Source organism: Zeus faber (assembly GCF_960531495.2).
Source record: "Zeus faber genome assembly, chromosome: 1".
NCBI lineage: Eukaryota > Metazoa > Chordata > Actinopteri > Zeiformes > Zeidae > Zeus > Zeus faber.
The window spans coordinates 41,400,458-41,418,413 of NC_137193.1; the positions used below are offsets into that span (position 1 = coordinate 41,400,458).

A 17,956-nucleotide genomic window follows, 5' to 3' on the forward strand; every position below is an offset into this window, starting at 1 on the left:
ACTTGTGTTCAGCTGATTGGTCCGACTGGAGGCAGGGAGTTTTCTTAATTGTCTGTCTTACAGAGGGGATCGGCGCACGGGCTCGTAAGCAGCCCAGCAGTGGAACACCATTCCTCCTGCGCCCAAGAGGATCATTATTATCCACATATATTATAATAATCCTCAGTGATATATATAATTGTGGCCTGCGTGGCGCACATTGAAATGAACAATAAAACTCTCGCCATTTCGGCGTACCACGGCCAGAAAGACTCCATCTCCCTCCCTAAACCCTCACATGTTGGCAGAGACTCCCACAAGTGGCGCCTGAGCAGAGATCCGGGAGGGGCAGGGCGCCGAGTAAAAGGTGCCCCGGAGTCTTTCTGTGGTCCGCAGCCGGTGCTTGACTACGCCCCTTTGTCGGCAACATTCATATTTTGAATTTTAATTTTCAAAATTGTAATTTCTCTTACCTGTTTTACTTTAAAATGAGACAGAATAATTATTTATCACTTGTTAATTGTGATGAAAAATCTTTCAAAATTGTCTGCGAGCCATATACCGTCATCAAAAGAGCCATAGGTTCGCGACCCCTGCACTAAACCCTATCGAGGTTCGCGATTGCGAGAGGTTTCTCCAATGGTCAACGTATACTTTGTTTCTAGCTTCTCATGTCGCTTTGGACAAAAGGGTCTGATAAATGAATAAATGTAAAAAGCATGAAAAAAGCATTTTTCTGATTGGTCTACCAGTCGACTTTTAATATACTTGAAATCTGATCTACAACAATAATTGTTGAAATTGGTCAGTGAGATGTTTCTACTGTACTGCATTACTTCAACATATTTGTTCTTTGTATTTAAAACAGGTCTTGATCAATAAACAAATGCAACAGCAATGCCATCTATGGCAATTGTCAGCTAAAATGTAGAAATTTTTATTAAACTTGAAAATGCACTTGAGTAGATTTACAAAGTACTTGTGCTGTTATTTCTGATCCACTAAAGATTCCAAAATGTTTAATGGCACCATGGATCTGATCCCATAACTGGCAGTCTTTCAACTTAAGTTGGGATCTAGTGTTTTGCTCAGTTTAATACTTTTCAGCTTTTCAGAGTTGAAGTTGATTTCTACATCCCAAACTGCAGGACTGGATGTTTGCCATTCATTTGTAAATAAATAAATCTGAAAATTACTGTATCAAATTTGTTCCTAGAGACCTAAATAATGAATTTTATTTTAAAATGTTCCTTCACATTTTGCAGCATTCAAATAAATTAGTCACAAAATGATATTTGTAAGGGACTTTATTTCAGAAAAATACAAACAAAATTTGAGCATGCTTGAAGAAAGTAAAGAACTAAAAATAAGATGCATTGATGAGAACACTATAAAACAACTTTTTGGATGTTCATAATGCGTCTGTTGCAAAAAAAACAAGGGCAGATGTGGCCCGAGGGGACCAGCGATCCGTTGAACGAGTGCGTAACATTCATGAACGAGAATATGAGCACAGTCCTCGTCATCCCCCCCCCCCCCCCCACACACACACATAATGTGCAAACAAGGACAGCGATGAATTCCTACATCCCTACGCAGAGGCCATTCTTCAGTTGAGATACATTCCCTGTATGGATGTACGTGCGGGGCTCAAAACAAGCACACAAGAGTGTATCGTAACGGAAATCTTCCCTTCAAATTAATTACAAAAATGTGAAGGCCTTATGAGGGAAACTGAAAAAAAAAAGGAAAAAAAAAAAAAGGTAAAAAACAAAACTTGGAGAAGGACCTGACGGGACGGCTCGGAGAGCAAGCCAATCCTCCCCTGAACTTATCCAGGACTGCTCTTATCTATAGAATTGGTTTCACAAAAGAATTCTTTTTTTTTTTTTTTTAACGTTTGGTTGCAGCAAGGTCTGCGCTAGAATCCCAGCTAGGTCTGCCGTCATCCAAAGGGGGGTGCGGGTGAGATGGGGGAGAGGGGCTTGGTTGTCGCCTCAAAGACAGACTCCCACTGTGTGGAGCTACCAGCCGCTATCGTCACCTGGAAGGAAGGAGTCACAGAAACAGATTAATGGCGGTTCTACTGAAGCCCCGGACTCTTGCTATTACCCATACAGAATACAGGCGTAGTTACTCTATCCTAACAGAACCCTGCAAAAAATTAAGTTAAGCATGCAATAATATTTGGGAATCTATTTGCATAAATTAACCGAGAATAAATAATTTTCAAGACTCCATGCTCTCACTGTTTGCTGGAACCATTTTGTCTGCCTCAACATATTGTTTCTCCCAATTTATTTCAACTAGATGGTTTCAGTGGGTATCAAGAGCCATACAATGTCAAAGTAAAAAAATCCCTTTAATAAAGGAATTTTAGGCCTGCCCCGCACCCCCGTAATCCAGAAAAGCCTGTTCTGTTCTCGGATTAACACTTATTTTAGACATTGTGTTCATGAGCCGGAGCAGCAAAGTGTAATTTATTCAAATATTGCCAGTTAAGAACCATAGCTTTAAGCCCAGTTGTTTAAATAAACAATTATGGGTTCATTTAAACAGGCATAAGACAAATAGGAAAAGCATTTATGTAATAAAATGCAACGATGGTTCGTCGTCCAATCGGTCACTTAAAGACCGCAGCTAGATGTCTCGTGTTTCCCCTTTCCTTGACTCGGGACATTTGTCCTCAGCCAAGACGTCTCACCATAGCTACCATGGTTGTCTCTGTATGAACCTCCTGAGCGCTCTCCATATCCTCCTTGCGCTCTATATGCGGGTAGAGAAAAAGGGGGTTTAAGATTTTAAATCAATTTAGTAGTTGGCGACAATCAGATATAATCAGGACCACCACTACTATTTGTTTAAAAAACAAGTTAAAAGCATTTTTTTTTTTTTTTAGAGTCAGGAATCACCTGTCTCGGTTGTAGTAGCTGCCTCCACTTCTGTTGTCATACCTTCCACCTCCACTGCTGTAGCTGCGATCACCACCACCACCACCTGAAAAAAAAGTACTTTTTAATGAGTATACAGATTCATGCGGGGGACATGTTTACTTTCCCGCTACATGCTCAAATCAGTAGTGGGACGTTAACTCACCATATGAGAACCCACCACGTCCACCCCGCCCTCCCCTTCCTCTGTATCCATCTCCAGAGCCGCCTCGGAATCCACCGCTAGGACGGTTTCCTCCGCCTGAGTTTCCGGCGTGGTCAACACGGATCTGCCTGCCATCAAGCGTCTAGGGAGAGGACGGGGAATTAAGGGACGGAATGAAATAAATCTGTTAGTTGCAGATTTAGGTCTCAGGGCGGTGTTTTGTCAGTATGAGTCCATCACAAATATTTTACAACCACATACATCAGGGTTAGGGAAAGCAGAGTGTAAACACCAGGGCTGGCCAATGCACCGATATATTGTGATAAGAGCCCGAGCCTCAGTCTGTGAAGCGTTTAATGCCCATGGTGCTCAGTGAAACGCAGAAAGCCTTGTGTAAATGTACCCGATGTATAAATGCACCATAATATTGTCAAATTATCAGTACTGTATTCATCCCATAAATAAAAAGTATCTGTCCCATCACCCAGGGCTTGTACGTTCACTCTCACCTTGCCATTCATAGCAGCCATGGCATCCTTGGCGTCTTCAGGATTCTCAAAGGTGATAAAGCAGAAGCCTCTGGACCTCTGGGTCTCCTTGTGTTTGATTATAACAACTGGAGGAAGGAGAAAGGTACGAATGTTATTTTGAGCCACTTTAAGATCCACTTTTACAGGGGCCAATAGGACCCTTGTTGGATACATGTTACCCCTCACGTACGTACAGTCCATTCATATCTCATCAATGGTTACATCCTTACCGCTGTAGCTTTGTCATGTCAATGTATCTGGTGCATTCTGCCTATATTATATTTATTTCATATGTAATGGTGTTAAACGACCGTTTTTATGCCAGTCCTCTCTTTGGAAATTCCTTGATATGGATGAAGTACCTGGTGAAATAAACATTGTTAATCCGGCGACTTGCCTTCAGAGATTTGACCGTATTTGGAGAAAACATCTTCCAGCGACTGTTCGGTGGCGTCGAAACTGATGCCACCGACAAAAAGCTTCCCCTCGTCTGAAGACATTTGTTGGACCTGCGGACAGAAAGCGAAACGAAGCCGTGATGGTGAGCGGGCACCATGAGGCTAGGGGAGGAGGAAGCTTCTTCCCGCTCTCCCAGCGCCAGGCCCGGATCCGGCCCCTTTGTTCCTGCGCTGCGGATCCAGACCACGACGAGGCCCGGGGCGCTGCAATTCAGATTCCGCGGCGGTGGAAGCGGCAGTTGACCCAATTTTGAGCACATTTCCCAAATTAAACAAACACAACGGGGCGATGTGGCGCTGGGAGGGAGAGCGAACTTTTTTTTTTTTTTTTTTTTTCAGACGAGGATCGTCACCGATCGTTTAGGTTCCCGGGCTAGCATTAGCACGCTAGCATTACAATGATGCGAACAAATGGAGCCACGGGCCTTCCCCTCGTCTCCGTTCGCGCTACAACGACCAGAAAATAACCCCCACCCCATAAAAAAAAACCGAAACAGATCCAACCCCTAAGCACCACGGCGTGCTTCTCTACCCCAGCTTATCAAACGATCAGTGAAATAGAGTTGTTTTTTTAGGAGTGAAAAGCCTTTTTACCGTTGTACTCCGTGAGAGATGTGCCGCGCGCTACCTGCAGCAGGAGAGACCACGAGCTAAAAGGAGCAGCAGCGGGTTAGGCCACGCCTCCTGCCGCTCCGCGCACCGCGAGAGCAGAAACGCTTTTGTGGGAAGTACGAACCCGCGAAGACGGGACGACGCAGCGACGCGGCGACGCAGCGACGCGGGCGTCCCGCCGAGGAGCGACGCGGGCGGCGTCGACGATAACGCCACCGACGACACGCGTCGCATCAAAGTCAGCGAGGACGCTCGCGTCGTTTGCTCAGGTGTGCGTCGGTCAAGTCGCTGCTGTGTATTTATGTTTTTCCTCCCTACTTTGTTTCGCAGCCGTCGAGAGTTTCCCCCCTTTTTTTTTTTTTTTTTTTCATTTGCGCCATGTTTTTCCGCTCTGCGTGACGAAACAAAACCCCCATCTTGAATAGAACGATGGCAATAATAAAAGATAAAGAATTTGACGACTTTCAACAGAGCTCTTAATATGTCGGCGCGATGGATAATATACAAATGATTAATATTATAGCACAGTACCGGTAAACATGCTACTTGATGAATTGAGGGCCCCTTTCAATTACTTGTTGAAAGGGGCCCTAAACTATTGAGGGTTATCTTGAGAACGACTAGAGAATTTCTTTGAGTTGTTCCAAGACCAATGATTCAAGATAAATGACTGAACGATAATTCGCTGAGGAATGATCGTGATTCTTCGAGATCTAAACTGATGACCGAAAACCGAAATGTAGAATATTTACTAATTTTTATTAAATGCATTTGTTTTGTTTGACCTTTTTATTATTACTATTTTATTGCCTTCTATTAATATAAAAAAAACTGTGAATAAAGGTTCTATACAAATAAAAGTTATAATAACTCACAGTAATGAGTTGGATCAAATCCACATCTCAATGTGCCATTTGTTATCACGGTATTAGTTTTTATTTCACGTCAAATAACAATTTGTTAAAGTAGGTCGGATGCAACACTTTCTTTTATCAACGAGGTAAAAACATGTCTCCAAAAGTACCGCACAATGTCAGTAGACGTACTATGACAACTAAAGGATGTGCGTTTTGGAATCTTAATTAGCTCGGTGCCGTCAAAATAAATGCACGATTGGGTTGTTACCAAAGTTCACTTTATCCCACATACGCCGCGATCTGATCTGCCGCAGTGGAAGGACTCGCTACCAAAGCCCTGATACGAAATGACTCCAGTAAAAGCGAAAGTACAAAATATATAAGCACTCCTTAATGCACTTGAAAGTTAATGTAACAGTCTATAATGTACTTTTTTTTCCTGTAGATTTTGATTAAATAGTATAGTTGGTGTCAGTGATTTATAAATATATACAATTATAAATCCTGCTTAAAAGAAAACTAAATGTAGTGCAGTAAAAAGTAGGCACCTGCTTTGAAATGTAGTGGAATAAAAGTCAATCTATAGATATATAGATGCATGAAAAATGTACTTTAGTACAGTAACAAAGCACTTGTATTTCATTTGTTTCCCCCACTGCTGATCTCGAGATAAAAGACAATACCAAATAAGGATTGTTATTTTTAATGCATTGTCTTGTAGAAAACTATTAATACGTGATGCAGCACTGTTGCCATAGTATAGTCCCTGACAGCCAGAAATATTAACAGGCACCAAGGCCCTTATCCATTGAAGGGTGGTTGCCCCTAAGCTGCCACCCCAATGTCTTTCATGGACAATGAAAGTTTAATGAATGCTAATGAATGAGCTGTGTGTATATTGGTTCTAATATTGAATTCATTTTAGTATTGACATTTTTGATCAATGTCTAGGTTACTACTCAAGGGCCCAACTGGTGGTATACATTTAAAGCAGTGGCCCCTTAATGATGTGCATTGTTTAGGGCACAATCGAATACTGCCACGGTGAAATAACGGTTTACACTTCATCCTCATTCTATCATCGGAGGCCATTTTGGCTCCAAAAACTTCCATCTATATACTGCGTTTTATATTTGTATCCAATTCTCTCCCTGATGATCTCGTCCACTTTTTTTTTTTTTTTTTTTTTAAATCTTACATTATTTTTTTATGTTGTATCCTACAGTTCATTCTCAGCATAGACAGGGCACGTGATGAATTTTTGTGGTACAAACTTTTAATTTATTATGGAACATGACAAAACAGCTCATCTGATTTAGAAATATTAAATTATAGAATTTCTTATTACATCTATTCAGATTACTTACATGGATTAATTACTCAGAACAAACACGTATAAATGGCCTTTTTACTGTCCACAGCAATTCACAATACTTTGATTTAATCAGACTATTAGACATAAGACCAGAAATCTGATCTTCCCCAGTTCACAACTTCTCATTTTGGTGGCCTTGATGGGTGAGTTTTTCTTCTGTTTCAACATTCTAGGATCTGGAAAAGACATTCTGTGATATTATTCTCAACACTAACAGACAATAACTGCTGCCAACAGTTTCAATATTTTACTGAAACACAATTCCATCTCAAGAGAAACATATCAAGGTACAAGCAAAGCATACGTAATTTCACATGTAATATTATTTTTGCCTAAAGTGGGGAACATGGAAAATTATGGAATCTACAGTTGGGACTGATACCAACCTTGAGTCCGAGTGAAAACAGGAAACCAAAGCCACTGATGCATCTCCGCAGATGGGCAAGTCACCGTCGTCACCCAACACCTTGTTTTAACCTGATTAAGTGACAGGAGTACACAATTAGTCTTGAGCAAACCAAGTGGCACCAACAGGCATGCATTCCAATGTGACTATCAAACTAAGGCATAAATAAAACATACAGAACAATGGTGTGGATAAGTTAATTTAAAAAGGGGTAAAAAAAAACAACATTTCTTCCATTAAGGTAATAAGGCACATTAACTAGAGAAATTGCAGAGGCCCAAAGGGATACAGTTCACACACAGAGGGAAGTTGTGAGAGCATTCTCCACGCTATGAGACTTTGGCAATCACTAAGAAATCCAGTCATTGGTAGGTCTCAGAATGTTGGGAGAACTTAAGGCTTGCGGAAGCATGACTGACTGAGGGTTTTCTGCAAATTGAGGACCATATTTTTCCAATGCGCCTTTTGGTTTTGTTAACTTGCCCCAGAAAGACAGGATGAGTTACTGGATATCATTTTCTGTAAGTGGTGGACAAAAAAGGCCCAGGCCTAGCAACAAGTGATAGTCATTTTGTGGACAAAGTGGAAAGAGGTTGATAGAATATAAGATGGGTCATCAAAATGAGAACTGTTTGAGGGATGTGAACAGGAGAGCAAAAATTGTTACCTCACATTACTGGCCTATCTCCAATTATGAACTACCCAAGAGAGCAGCTTTCGCCAGAGACGATGATTCACATGTCGGTAGGCCCAACACTTCATTCAGCAAGGTCTTTGTTGATTTCCAAAACGATAGCGGCCAGAGCTCTTGGGTGTAATGAAGCATTATGACAGAACCAGCAACAGCAGCACCAAGAGGACATTTCAGTTCCTAGTCTGTCTCATAACAGATCTCTGCAGCCCTCCATCACTACCCACTCTAGCCTTAGCAGATCTTAAAAAGTCTTCTAAGGAAAACAAAAGACACAAAATCCTTAAATCTTACAGCCATGGACGCAGTTAAATTCACCCTATGCTTTTCCTTTATACTGAAATAGTTATTTCCAACCAGCTTTATAGATTCAATATTTTAAATTGTCTTATTTTCCCTGTAGGCACAAGAAATAAGAGCATTTTCCACTGGTAGTTTTAATAGGGCCTTATGAGACCAGAATAGACAATAAAAAATTGATACACAAAACAGCACATTTCTTAAAACGACATTTCTTGAGGCGATGGTCTTTAAAGAGCAGTCCAAATGGTCCAAACTGCAGCAGACTGCAACAGGATCCTCTAGAAGCATTTATTGCTAAGTGTTATATCTTAAAAAAAGGGGCTAGAAAGCAGAATAATATGAAAGAAAATATCAAATTCTCCAAATACTCTTTCAGATTGAGTCACCTTTTTCCATTTAAACTAGCTTTTGTACCAACATGGCCATCCCTACAATTTGACTGAAATATGTCGCTTTCCTGTATCCACCCTGCATTGAGGCCGAAATTAAAAATGACTGAGGGATGGGAAACCTAAATTGAATTTGATCAAATATCCTCAACTTAGAAAATGTGGCCAAAAGTGACGGGGTGGTGTCGATCATATAGCCTCTTGAAGAGGTTAAGTACAGAAAAATACATCTCTTATCATGCAATTTTAGGTAAAGCTGGTATTTTCAATTTGAACAAAAATCTTGACTTCTGGCAATGCCATTCAGGTGCAGGTGAAGTGGCCTTTGGTTGATACGCCTGGATTTGTTAAATTCTAAAAATTCTTAGTTTTGAAGAATTCAAATAGCCAGCTAAGAATTCAATGAGACCACCAGTTCTGGGCACAGTAGTGGGGTGTCAGTTGCAGTAGCTAAACATCACCCTTCCTAGATGGAGAAGATATTTTAGGAGATGAGGGGGAAAGAAATTTGTGGGTTTGGACATGGTTTTAGTGCAAAACCTTCCGTACAGATATATTTCCAAAACCCCAATGAAAGACTTTTAAACATCTGCAGAAGTTTTCCCCTTCACTATCTAGCCCCTTTAACAAATCAGTTAATTTGCTTAAATAGGCGGCGTGTACATCTTAAGCAACATCATGCCAAGAAACCAATAAGTATTTAATTGTTGCTTTCCCAAAGAAACAAATTACAGAAATGAGGAAATATTGGCACAGACTACGACACATCAAAAGCTTGTCAAGCTTCAAGGAGACTTTAGGGTAAAATAATTAATCGCTGCTAGGTAAAGAACAGGTTTTGGAATTGCGTTTCAACTTCCGTTTTGAGGCTGTTAAGAACTAATTTTATGTTGAAGCTATCGGTGTTGAAAAGCATCGTAGATCTCACCAAAGGAGTAAGCAGAACAGGTTTTATCTCAAGTAAAGCTTTACTAGTATTGTCACTTTCGGATCCTTGTAGAGTGTAGTCATATTCATGCAGAAGCAAATAATCAGAAGGGAAAAAAAAAAAAAATGTGGACAGGTATGGACCATGACGGGCACCATTTCATATCCTGTAGGAATTAAGCTCCTCTCATTTAAGGATCCATACAGAGAAAAGAAAAGAACAAAACTTCCAACACTTAAACAAGGGATCTTAGATACTGACAAGTCTGTAGAGCAAAGATCACACAGAAAAAATACCCCATCCCAAATAAGGTCTTCCAACACATCTTTAGAAAAAAAAGAAAAAACATCCCAGGGTGGTGGTGATCTTGAAATCAGGAAGGTTTTTTGTGTTTTTACTCGTTTGAGGCTGAGGACAAGAAGTAGGCACAGGTGTAAAGACACTACAGCAGCATTTGGACATTTTAACGATACAGCACACAATTGTTTGATATACTTATTTTTTTCTCATAGCAACAGCGGAAGCTAGTGTGCATTTTATTGTTCAATTTTGGGAAAAAAAACAAAAAAAAAACAAAACAAAAAAAAAAAAAGGGGGGGGGTGGGGTGGTTCTTGAGGTTCCAATAGGTACATGGGCGTCTTTGAGGAGATATTTACCAACTTTCAAATACTAATCCGGGCAAGTGAACTCTCTAGCTTTCAGAATTGGCATTATTGAGATGCAAGGAGAATTTTGGGTCTAAACGGCCGCACAACAACGCTGTTTGAACTATGAAAACCTACTGAATGAACAACAGTGTGATACTCACTATAGCTGTCATAGCTTTCCCTGTACGTGTTCCCAGTGCGATCCGAGTATCCACCCTGGCCCCTGAAACAAAACAGGGACATCAAGTATTTAGTCAGCAATCTCTCTATACCACATTCGTCTAATTAACTCTAAATGATGTATTGGGCTGTCATGATCATGATCTTTTAGTTGCAATTTGGGAAGAACCATTTAACTGCTGTTTTGTTCATTTTATGCCATTATTCTTAAGTCTTTAACGGTAACATCCATCTTAAGAGCAATTTGTTGACATTGAAACATATAATTCATGTAAACAATTGATTTACTTCAACCGCAAATTTTTTTTTTTTTTTATTAGATAGTAGAATCAACCCGGTTTTACAAGATGATTGCAAGTATCTCAAACAGTAATTTGATGATAACTCAAGTAGTCATCAGCTGACTACTATGGAATAATTGTTACTGTCCAAATTGTCAACATACTGCCATTAAACTGACCTGAGTGTTGAGTATTAACAAACTTTGAAACTAGATTTGTTCCATTTAGAAAAACCAAATGATTATTCAACCATAGGCATTGCCCCAGTGTACCCTTCTTACCTGTTGTCCCTGTATCCGCTGCTGCCACCGCTGCCGCCTGAATAGCCACTTCTATATCCACTCCCAAAAGACCTCTCATCACTTCCATAGCTTCTGCCACTATTAAAGCTCCTATCTCCGCCATAGTTTCTCTCTCCATAATTCCTGTTTTCATATCCTCCACCACCTAGAGGGAGAAATGTGGGGGGCCAATCATAAACAATGTTATTCATAAAAAAAAGCACATCCAACCAAGTTCCCCTATATGCACCTAGCAGTGGCTGAACAAGAGTTTTTTTTTTTTTAAACAAGTAGGCAAGTTAATAATTAATATTAATATTATAAAATAATGTTTTAAGTAATTAAATTTTTTTGTTGCATGGTAAAATAAAAAACACCATACAATCTATTTCTTAAATACAACTCATGGGGGCGTGACATGCAACTAGGGCTACGGTCACTTGACATCACTGCAGGGTTGAGCTCATTCAGTCATCACTGCAAATAATAATATTCGTTTGTTTTTTTTATATTCCTTTTTTGCTGGTGAGGGTTACAGGAGTGGTATGAAATATAAACAGGAATCATTGTTTAAGTATTATCATCATTGACTTTCTTCCATCCTATGTTCAAGGGTTTCTAGAATGGCAATTGCTCTGCTTGACACTTCAGCTTTGCTCCAGCTTTTTATTTTTATCTTTTTTTTTTTTTAATTTTGAGCAAGTGCCCCAGTTAAGAAATTGCTTCCATACCACTTAAAAATATTATCTGGATAGGATTCCCATAAGGAAACATCACCGCACAAGAAAGACTTTCCCTTGCGCGCTTAGGGGAATCACCACAAGTATAAGATATACATTCAAATATTATGTTGCTAATGACAAGTGGCCTGGACTTCAAGAACATGGGAACTAAACCACATTTCCTTGCTAGCCCTTACCTCCCATATAACCTCGCCCACCTCCTCTTCCGCTTCTGAAGGATCCCCCCCGGCCCCCAAAGTTGCTGCGCGGCATGCCAGAATGCCCACTTGGCTTCCCAGCTTCATCCACACGAATACACTTCCCATCAATACTCTACAAGGGAATAAAAAAAAATAATAATAAAAACATTTCAGTACAGTCAGTACAATTTCTAGGTTTACCCAACCTTAGAAGTATATGAGTTTTTATTTGGCTGTTCTTTAACTGTCTTCCAGTAAACTTGCTAACTTGATTTTTTTGAAATTATAGACTTAATTATGTATGTAAATTCTGCACTTAAGAACAGCAGTCAGCTTGTATTAGAAAAGGTACACCTTACCTTTCCATCCATGGCATCCAATGCATCTTTTGCATCTTGGGGGTTTGTGAATGTCACAAAACCAAATCCTCTAGACCTTCCAGTCTCCCGGTCTTTGATGACATCAACTGAAAATGAGATGCATTCCACTTAGTGTTAATAGTACTGCTCACTGTGGATGTGAAACAACGAATGCATAGGAACCGACATGTGCGGACACAGGGGTTTGTGTCCCAGCAGAGACAATAGGATTACAAGCTGTCACTCAAGACACCTAGTCAATAGACTGTTTGTATTGGTCTGCCAAATGTGTATATTTACATGAATCTATCACTGCACATTGCGGCCCTTGAACAATATGCGGCAAACAATACATTCGTGTTTATGCTAAAACACTGCTCATACTCCGTACGTGTTGGTACATGTGCGAGACGAGGGCGGTACCAGGCCGATAGAAGTCGCCATAACCCAATTGCCTTATTATACTGAAACAACCGTTTCAGTTTGCATTCATTGTTGGTGGAAACGCTTATTCACCACAATGCCAACCAGGGGGTGGCCTGTGTCCTACCTTTGGAGATAATGCCGTACTTGCAGAAGGCTTCCTCGAGCCCAGCCTCGTCCGTCCCGAAGCTCAGTCCGCCCACAAACAGTTTGCCCTCGTCAGACATCTTGAACTGCGCTGTACAGACAAAGGACGTCGTTTTATTTACACCAAAACAACAATAACAGTATAGGTGTCAATCTTTTTTCTTTGCTTATTAAAAACTGCATTCCAGTTAGAATGTCATCGTCATAAAAAAAAAATCACACCGAACCGTTTAACGATAACTAAACGGGTTTAGCAAGGTTTTAGCCCGACACACCAGATGTCATTACCGAGAAACGGCTCTTCAAAGATTTGTACGTAATATGTACTTTATTTCGAACGTCACGCCGCCTCCAATCAATATAGTGGGGGAGTTCTATCCCCCACACAGTGAAACAACCGCCGTGTTACCTGCTTCGTCGTCGCTCTTGACAGTGTGGCTAAAATGGCGGCTCCGGTAGTCTGCTATTATGCACCACCTGGTGGCCAGCGTCAACGCTGCACCCCTTCAGGTTACGTGGTCACGCGCCATTAATACCATTCACTGGCGGCTGCCGTGTTTATTTTACATTGGACCAAATCCGCAAATAACTTCGTTTGAAGCGGAAAACCGTTTATTGTTTGGTATAAAAATACATATGCATATATATATATATATATATATATACACATATATATATATATATATATAAGATACTTTTTAGCTGACGCCATTTAGATTTTCAGCGCATCTGCACTTCCGGCTCTGGCTCACTGGCTCATCCTGTTTGAGCAGTTCTGAGGCAACTTTTTTTTTTTCCACCATGGTTTATTTTTTTTAGGTTTAAAGTAAATTACTTTCCATTGGAAACGTTATATATATATTAATTACAATTGTTTTTTTTTTTTTTGTTTTTTAACAAGATTTTTATTCTACTCAATTTCTTTACCGTGGTGTGGTTGCCCATTTGGTTTTTCTATTTTTAGGGTTAGCGTTATTACTTTACTGTTTGTGCTTATTTGTTTTATTCTATGTTTATTACTCACCATAGGATTTCGTATATCCGTGAGAACCTCCGTCCATGGCTACAAATCAGAATACACTTACTCCAAACGACAGAAAGTTTGACAGGCGTTACGCTCGGTTCCCAGCGCTTGTTTATTCGCCTTCTCGACAAAGCGAGTGCGCAGCGTCGCGTTGGAGCTGGTGTCGAATGACGGCGACGTCATTGAGCCGTCACAGACCGTTGACGTCGCGGAACCACCGGAGCCGGTGTGACTGGTTTCAACGGTTCGGCGCTGTCCTGTTAAAACCTGTTGAAACGAGCCCGGTATTGACACTTGAGAGTTGTTTGTGAAAGAATAGAGATACACGCAGAAAAATTACTCTTTTACTATTTCCATGAACAGAATAACAGACAAACATTCGCAGAAGAGTTATAACTCTTCACATATTATGTGTGTGTGTGTGTGTGTCTGTTTTAAATCACACTTTTATTTATTGCATTTTGTCTTAAGGTCCACGGTGGTGGGCCGTCGGGGCCAGCGAGACCTTCTCTGCTGGCCTAAACACTGTCGTGGTCAAGATTTTTTTATTGTGTGCTATCACCGGGTGCGTTGCATTACATTTCACTGCATATATTTATGAAAGTATGTATATGTATGTGACAAATAAAAAATCTTGAATCTTGAATCTTGAATCTTGATTTCCAAATCCGCAGTGACGCGCTGAAACTGGAACTCTGAGCGACGGAGAGTTGAACATCAGCTTCGTACGGCGACGTAGTGAGTCCCGAGCTGCGAGTCCCATCTCGCAGCCATTTCACCGGGACTCCGCTCAAACCGCTCCCCGCCCACCCCTCTGTTACAAACGACACACCGCCCATTGCGGGGCGGTGCCTCCTTTGCTGTTTCCCATCCCCCCGAGTATCTACTTTCGGACTCCCCGCTGTGTGCGCGGGCGCCAGGTGAACCGCGTCGGCGCCGGTTTCTAACTGGTTGCGTAGTTACACCCAGTGTCTTTATACATGTTTTAATGTTGGCTCTGACTGATCAGTGAAGCTGTCTTTCATACTTACCCACAATATGAATGATAGTCATGTATATAAATAAATTCATGTAATGTCTACTGTAGTATACACACACATAGTTTTGCTATCGAGCGTTAGTTCAATCTGCAATGTTATAGTTATAGTTATAGTAGTATATTTATATGTAGTATGTTATAGTTATAGTATATATATTTTTTTATATATAGTTTTTTCAACCCACAATGGCTGAAGGAGAAGAAAATTAATTCGGTCGCAGATATAATGTTAACGCCATTTTCAAGGCGGACTTTTCAAGAAAAGCTGGACATCGAAAGAAAAGCTCGGCCAACACCGCAGCTAGCAAGCCTGGCCCAGCAGGGGAGAGGATTTGTCCGCCGCTTTCAAATCACGAACTACGAGCGGCACCCTCGGCTAACAGCCTCCGGGGCACACTGCAAATTGTATTGCTGGGAATGTCTGTTACTTGCAACGGGTCGACTTGGTGTTTGGAGCCTTACGGGGTTTGCAAACTTGACTTGTCTAACCAAGGCAGCGCCTACTTAAATGCTCTTGTAAGAGTACATGTTGCCCCCCGGATGCTGCGCTCGTCAAATGAGCGTCGCCTGGCTCTGCCGGCCATACAGCCACGGCAATCCAGGCTATTCTCATTTGTAGTTCCACGTTGGTGGAACGAGCTGCCAAAAATGACCAGAGCGGGGACCTCCCTCTCTGTCTTTAAGAAGCACCTGAAGACCCAGCTCTTCAGTGAGTACCTCCTGTCCTAATCTACAATTACTTTGCACCACCTTGCAGTATTTATTGTTACACCAATGTTGTTGTTACACTAATCTCTGTCGCAATGTAGCTGAATGTTATTCTCCCTTGTAAGTCGCTTTGGATAAAAGCGTCTGCCAAATGACTAAATGTAAATGTAATGTAAATGTAAGACACCAAGGCATGGCCGGACACTTACAAGCGACGGTGCTTTTGAAAACGTTCGGGGAAACCCGAGGGGACCAGCTCAACGAACAAGTGCGAAAAGGTGAAGAAAATAGGGAAATACTAAAAGGACTGATCGATTGTGTCATATTTTTGGGTAAACAAGGACTTTAATTTCGGGGACACGACGAAAGCGCGGGATCCACTAATAGAGGCAACTATTTGGAGCTTCTTTCTTTTCTTGCTGAGAACAACACCGACTTACAGTATCACTTGTCCACTAACAAAGTGTATTGTGGGACGTCGGGCAAAACTCACCACGACCTGATGCACGCTACTGCTGAAGTGATGGGAGAAGAGATAAAAAGGGAGATGAATAAAGCACCTTTGCCGCTGTTATGGTGGACGAGACGACAGACGCGAAGAATGCAGCACAGCTCGCACTGGTCCTGCGTTATGTGACGGACACGGGTGTCAAGGAGCGCTTTATAACATTTAAAGATGTTACTAGCGGCAAGCGAGCCCATGACTTTGCTGCTCCTATTGTCCCGTTTCTTGGAGGAAAATGAATGTCTGGATAAAGTTGTGGCACAGTGTTACGATGGCGCACATGTCATGTCTAGACTAAATAGAGTGCAGGCTCAAGTTAAGGAGAGGGCACCTATGGCCTTATTCATACACTGCTATGCACATAAACTAAATTTAGTACTGACTCAAGGGGCCTCAAAGCTTTATTTTTGTCATTTTGTCATCATATCAGGTTCATATTGATGCCTCTGCTGATGTATGTGGCGCAGCTCTGACTGCAGTGAAAGGTTTCTTGCTTTAATAATGGCATTCATTCTTGCTATATAAAATACCTGTCTGTGATGCAACGTCCTGTTCTACTGCGTTTCTCTATTATTCTGATGGTGTCTGTAAGCATGGTGTCATAATGATGGTATTAAGAGGTGGATTGATTTAGGTAGGACGCCACTGAAGGCCTGGGTGTAAAATTCACAGCCCGCCACTGGTATTATATATGAATACGTACAAATAAACTTGCCTTGCCATAAATTCAACAAATATAAAGGAGGAAAGAGGATCCACTGGGTACTGGGTCATCCCACAAGGCACTCTATCAAAATACTTTTTTCTAAATAAAAACCTGCAAATAAATATAAATTGGACAACCCCTCATTGCCCTGTTGCACAAGCACATTCCCCAAACCTCTATGGCACAATTGTCTCTTTGTCTTTTTCCTGTTTTCCCCAAACACTGATCTTTTTTTCTCCTTGTCTCGTTGCAAAATCACACTCCTCACCCAAATGAAATACTTGTCACATAAATACAAATCATGGTAGAAAAATGCATAAACCCAGAGTGTTTATTGTATGGAAGCCTATAGGGGACCTTATTTTCAAAGTCATACCCCGCTGTACAGCAGACAATATTCAAATGTCCCGGTTAAAGTCACAATTGAAATCAAACGCAATTTTCTAAGAATTTGAAAATGAAAACGGTCATTTCATTTTGAAAGACATTCCCCGCAGTACAGTGGACAATATGCAATTGCAATAAGCGCAACAGCCATATCCCCAGTCTATTGAATTTACATTTACATGTCACCACACTCTTTTGGTGTCAAAATGAAAATGAACATTCAATCTGTCAGTCCCCTTGACTCTTTTGGTGTCAGAATGAAAATGAACATGCAATCTGTCAGTCCCCTCAACAAGGTGTGTTTGGGGAAAACAGGAAAAAAACAAAAGGGACAGTTGTGCCATAGGGATTTGGGGAATGTGTTTTTGCAACAGGGCAAAGTGGGGTTGTACAATTTATTATTATTTAAAGGTTTGGAAAAAAGTATTTGGACAGAGTGCCTTGTGGGAAGACCCAGTATCCAATTAACATTTGAATGCTGTCCACTGTACAGCGGGGTATGACTTTGAAAATTAAATGTCAAACAGATTTTCCATTTTCATTTTAATTTTGTCATAGAATGCCCAAGTATGTAAAAATGAATATTGTCCACAGTACAGCGGGGTATGACTTTGAAAATTAAATGTCAAACAGCTTTTCCATTTTCATTTTAATTTGGTCATAGAATGCCCAAGTATGTAAAAAAGAAAATGCTAATTGGGTTATTGCATTTACATTTTTAC

The 17,956-nt window shown here is 40.9% G+C and overlaps 1 protein-coding gene across 1 annotated transcript; it reads right to left on the minus strand.

Moving 5' to 3' along the window:
* Positions 1-1,271: 1,271 nt before the first annotated feature.
* cirbpb (cold inducible RNA binding protein b) lies at positions 1,272-14,016 on the minus strand. The gene is made up of 14 exons (XM_080024591.1): positions 13,890-14,016; positions 12,846-12,956; positions 12,296-12,402; positions 11,934-12,069; positions 11,015-11,180; positions 10,434-10,495; positions 4,800-4,939; positions 4,658-4,687; positions 4,003-4,114; positions 3,585-3,691; positions 3,076-3,217; positions 2,892-2,976; positions 2,684-2,745; positions 1,272-2,023 (listed from the first exon to the last, which is right to left on the minus strand). The coding sequence occupies exons 1-14, from the start codon at positions 13,924-13,926 to the stop codon at positions 2,004-2,006; spliced, it is 1,317 nt and encodes a 438-aa protein (XP_079880717.1). The 5' UTR covers positions 13,927-14,016; the 3' UTR covers positions 1,272-2,003.
* Positions 14,017-17,956: the final 3,940 nt, after the last annotated feature.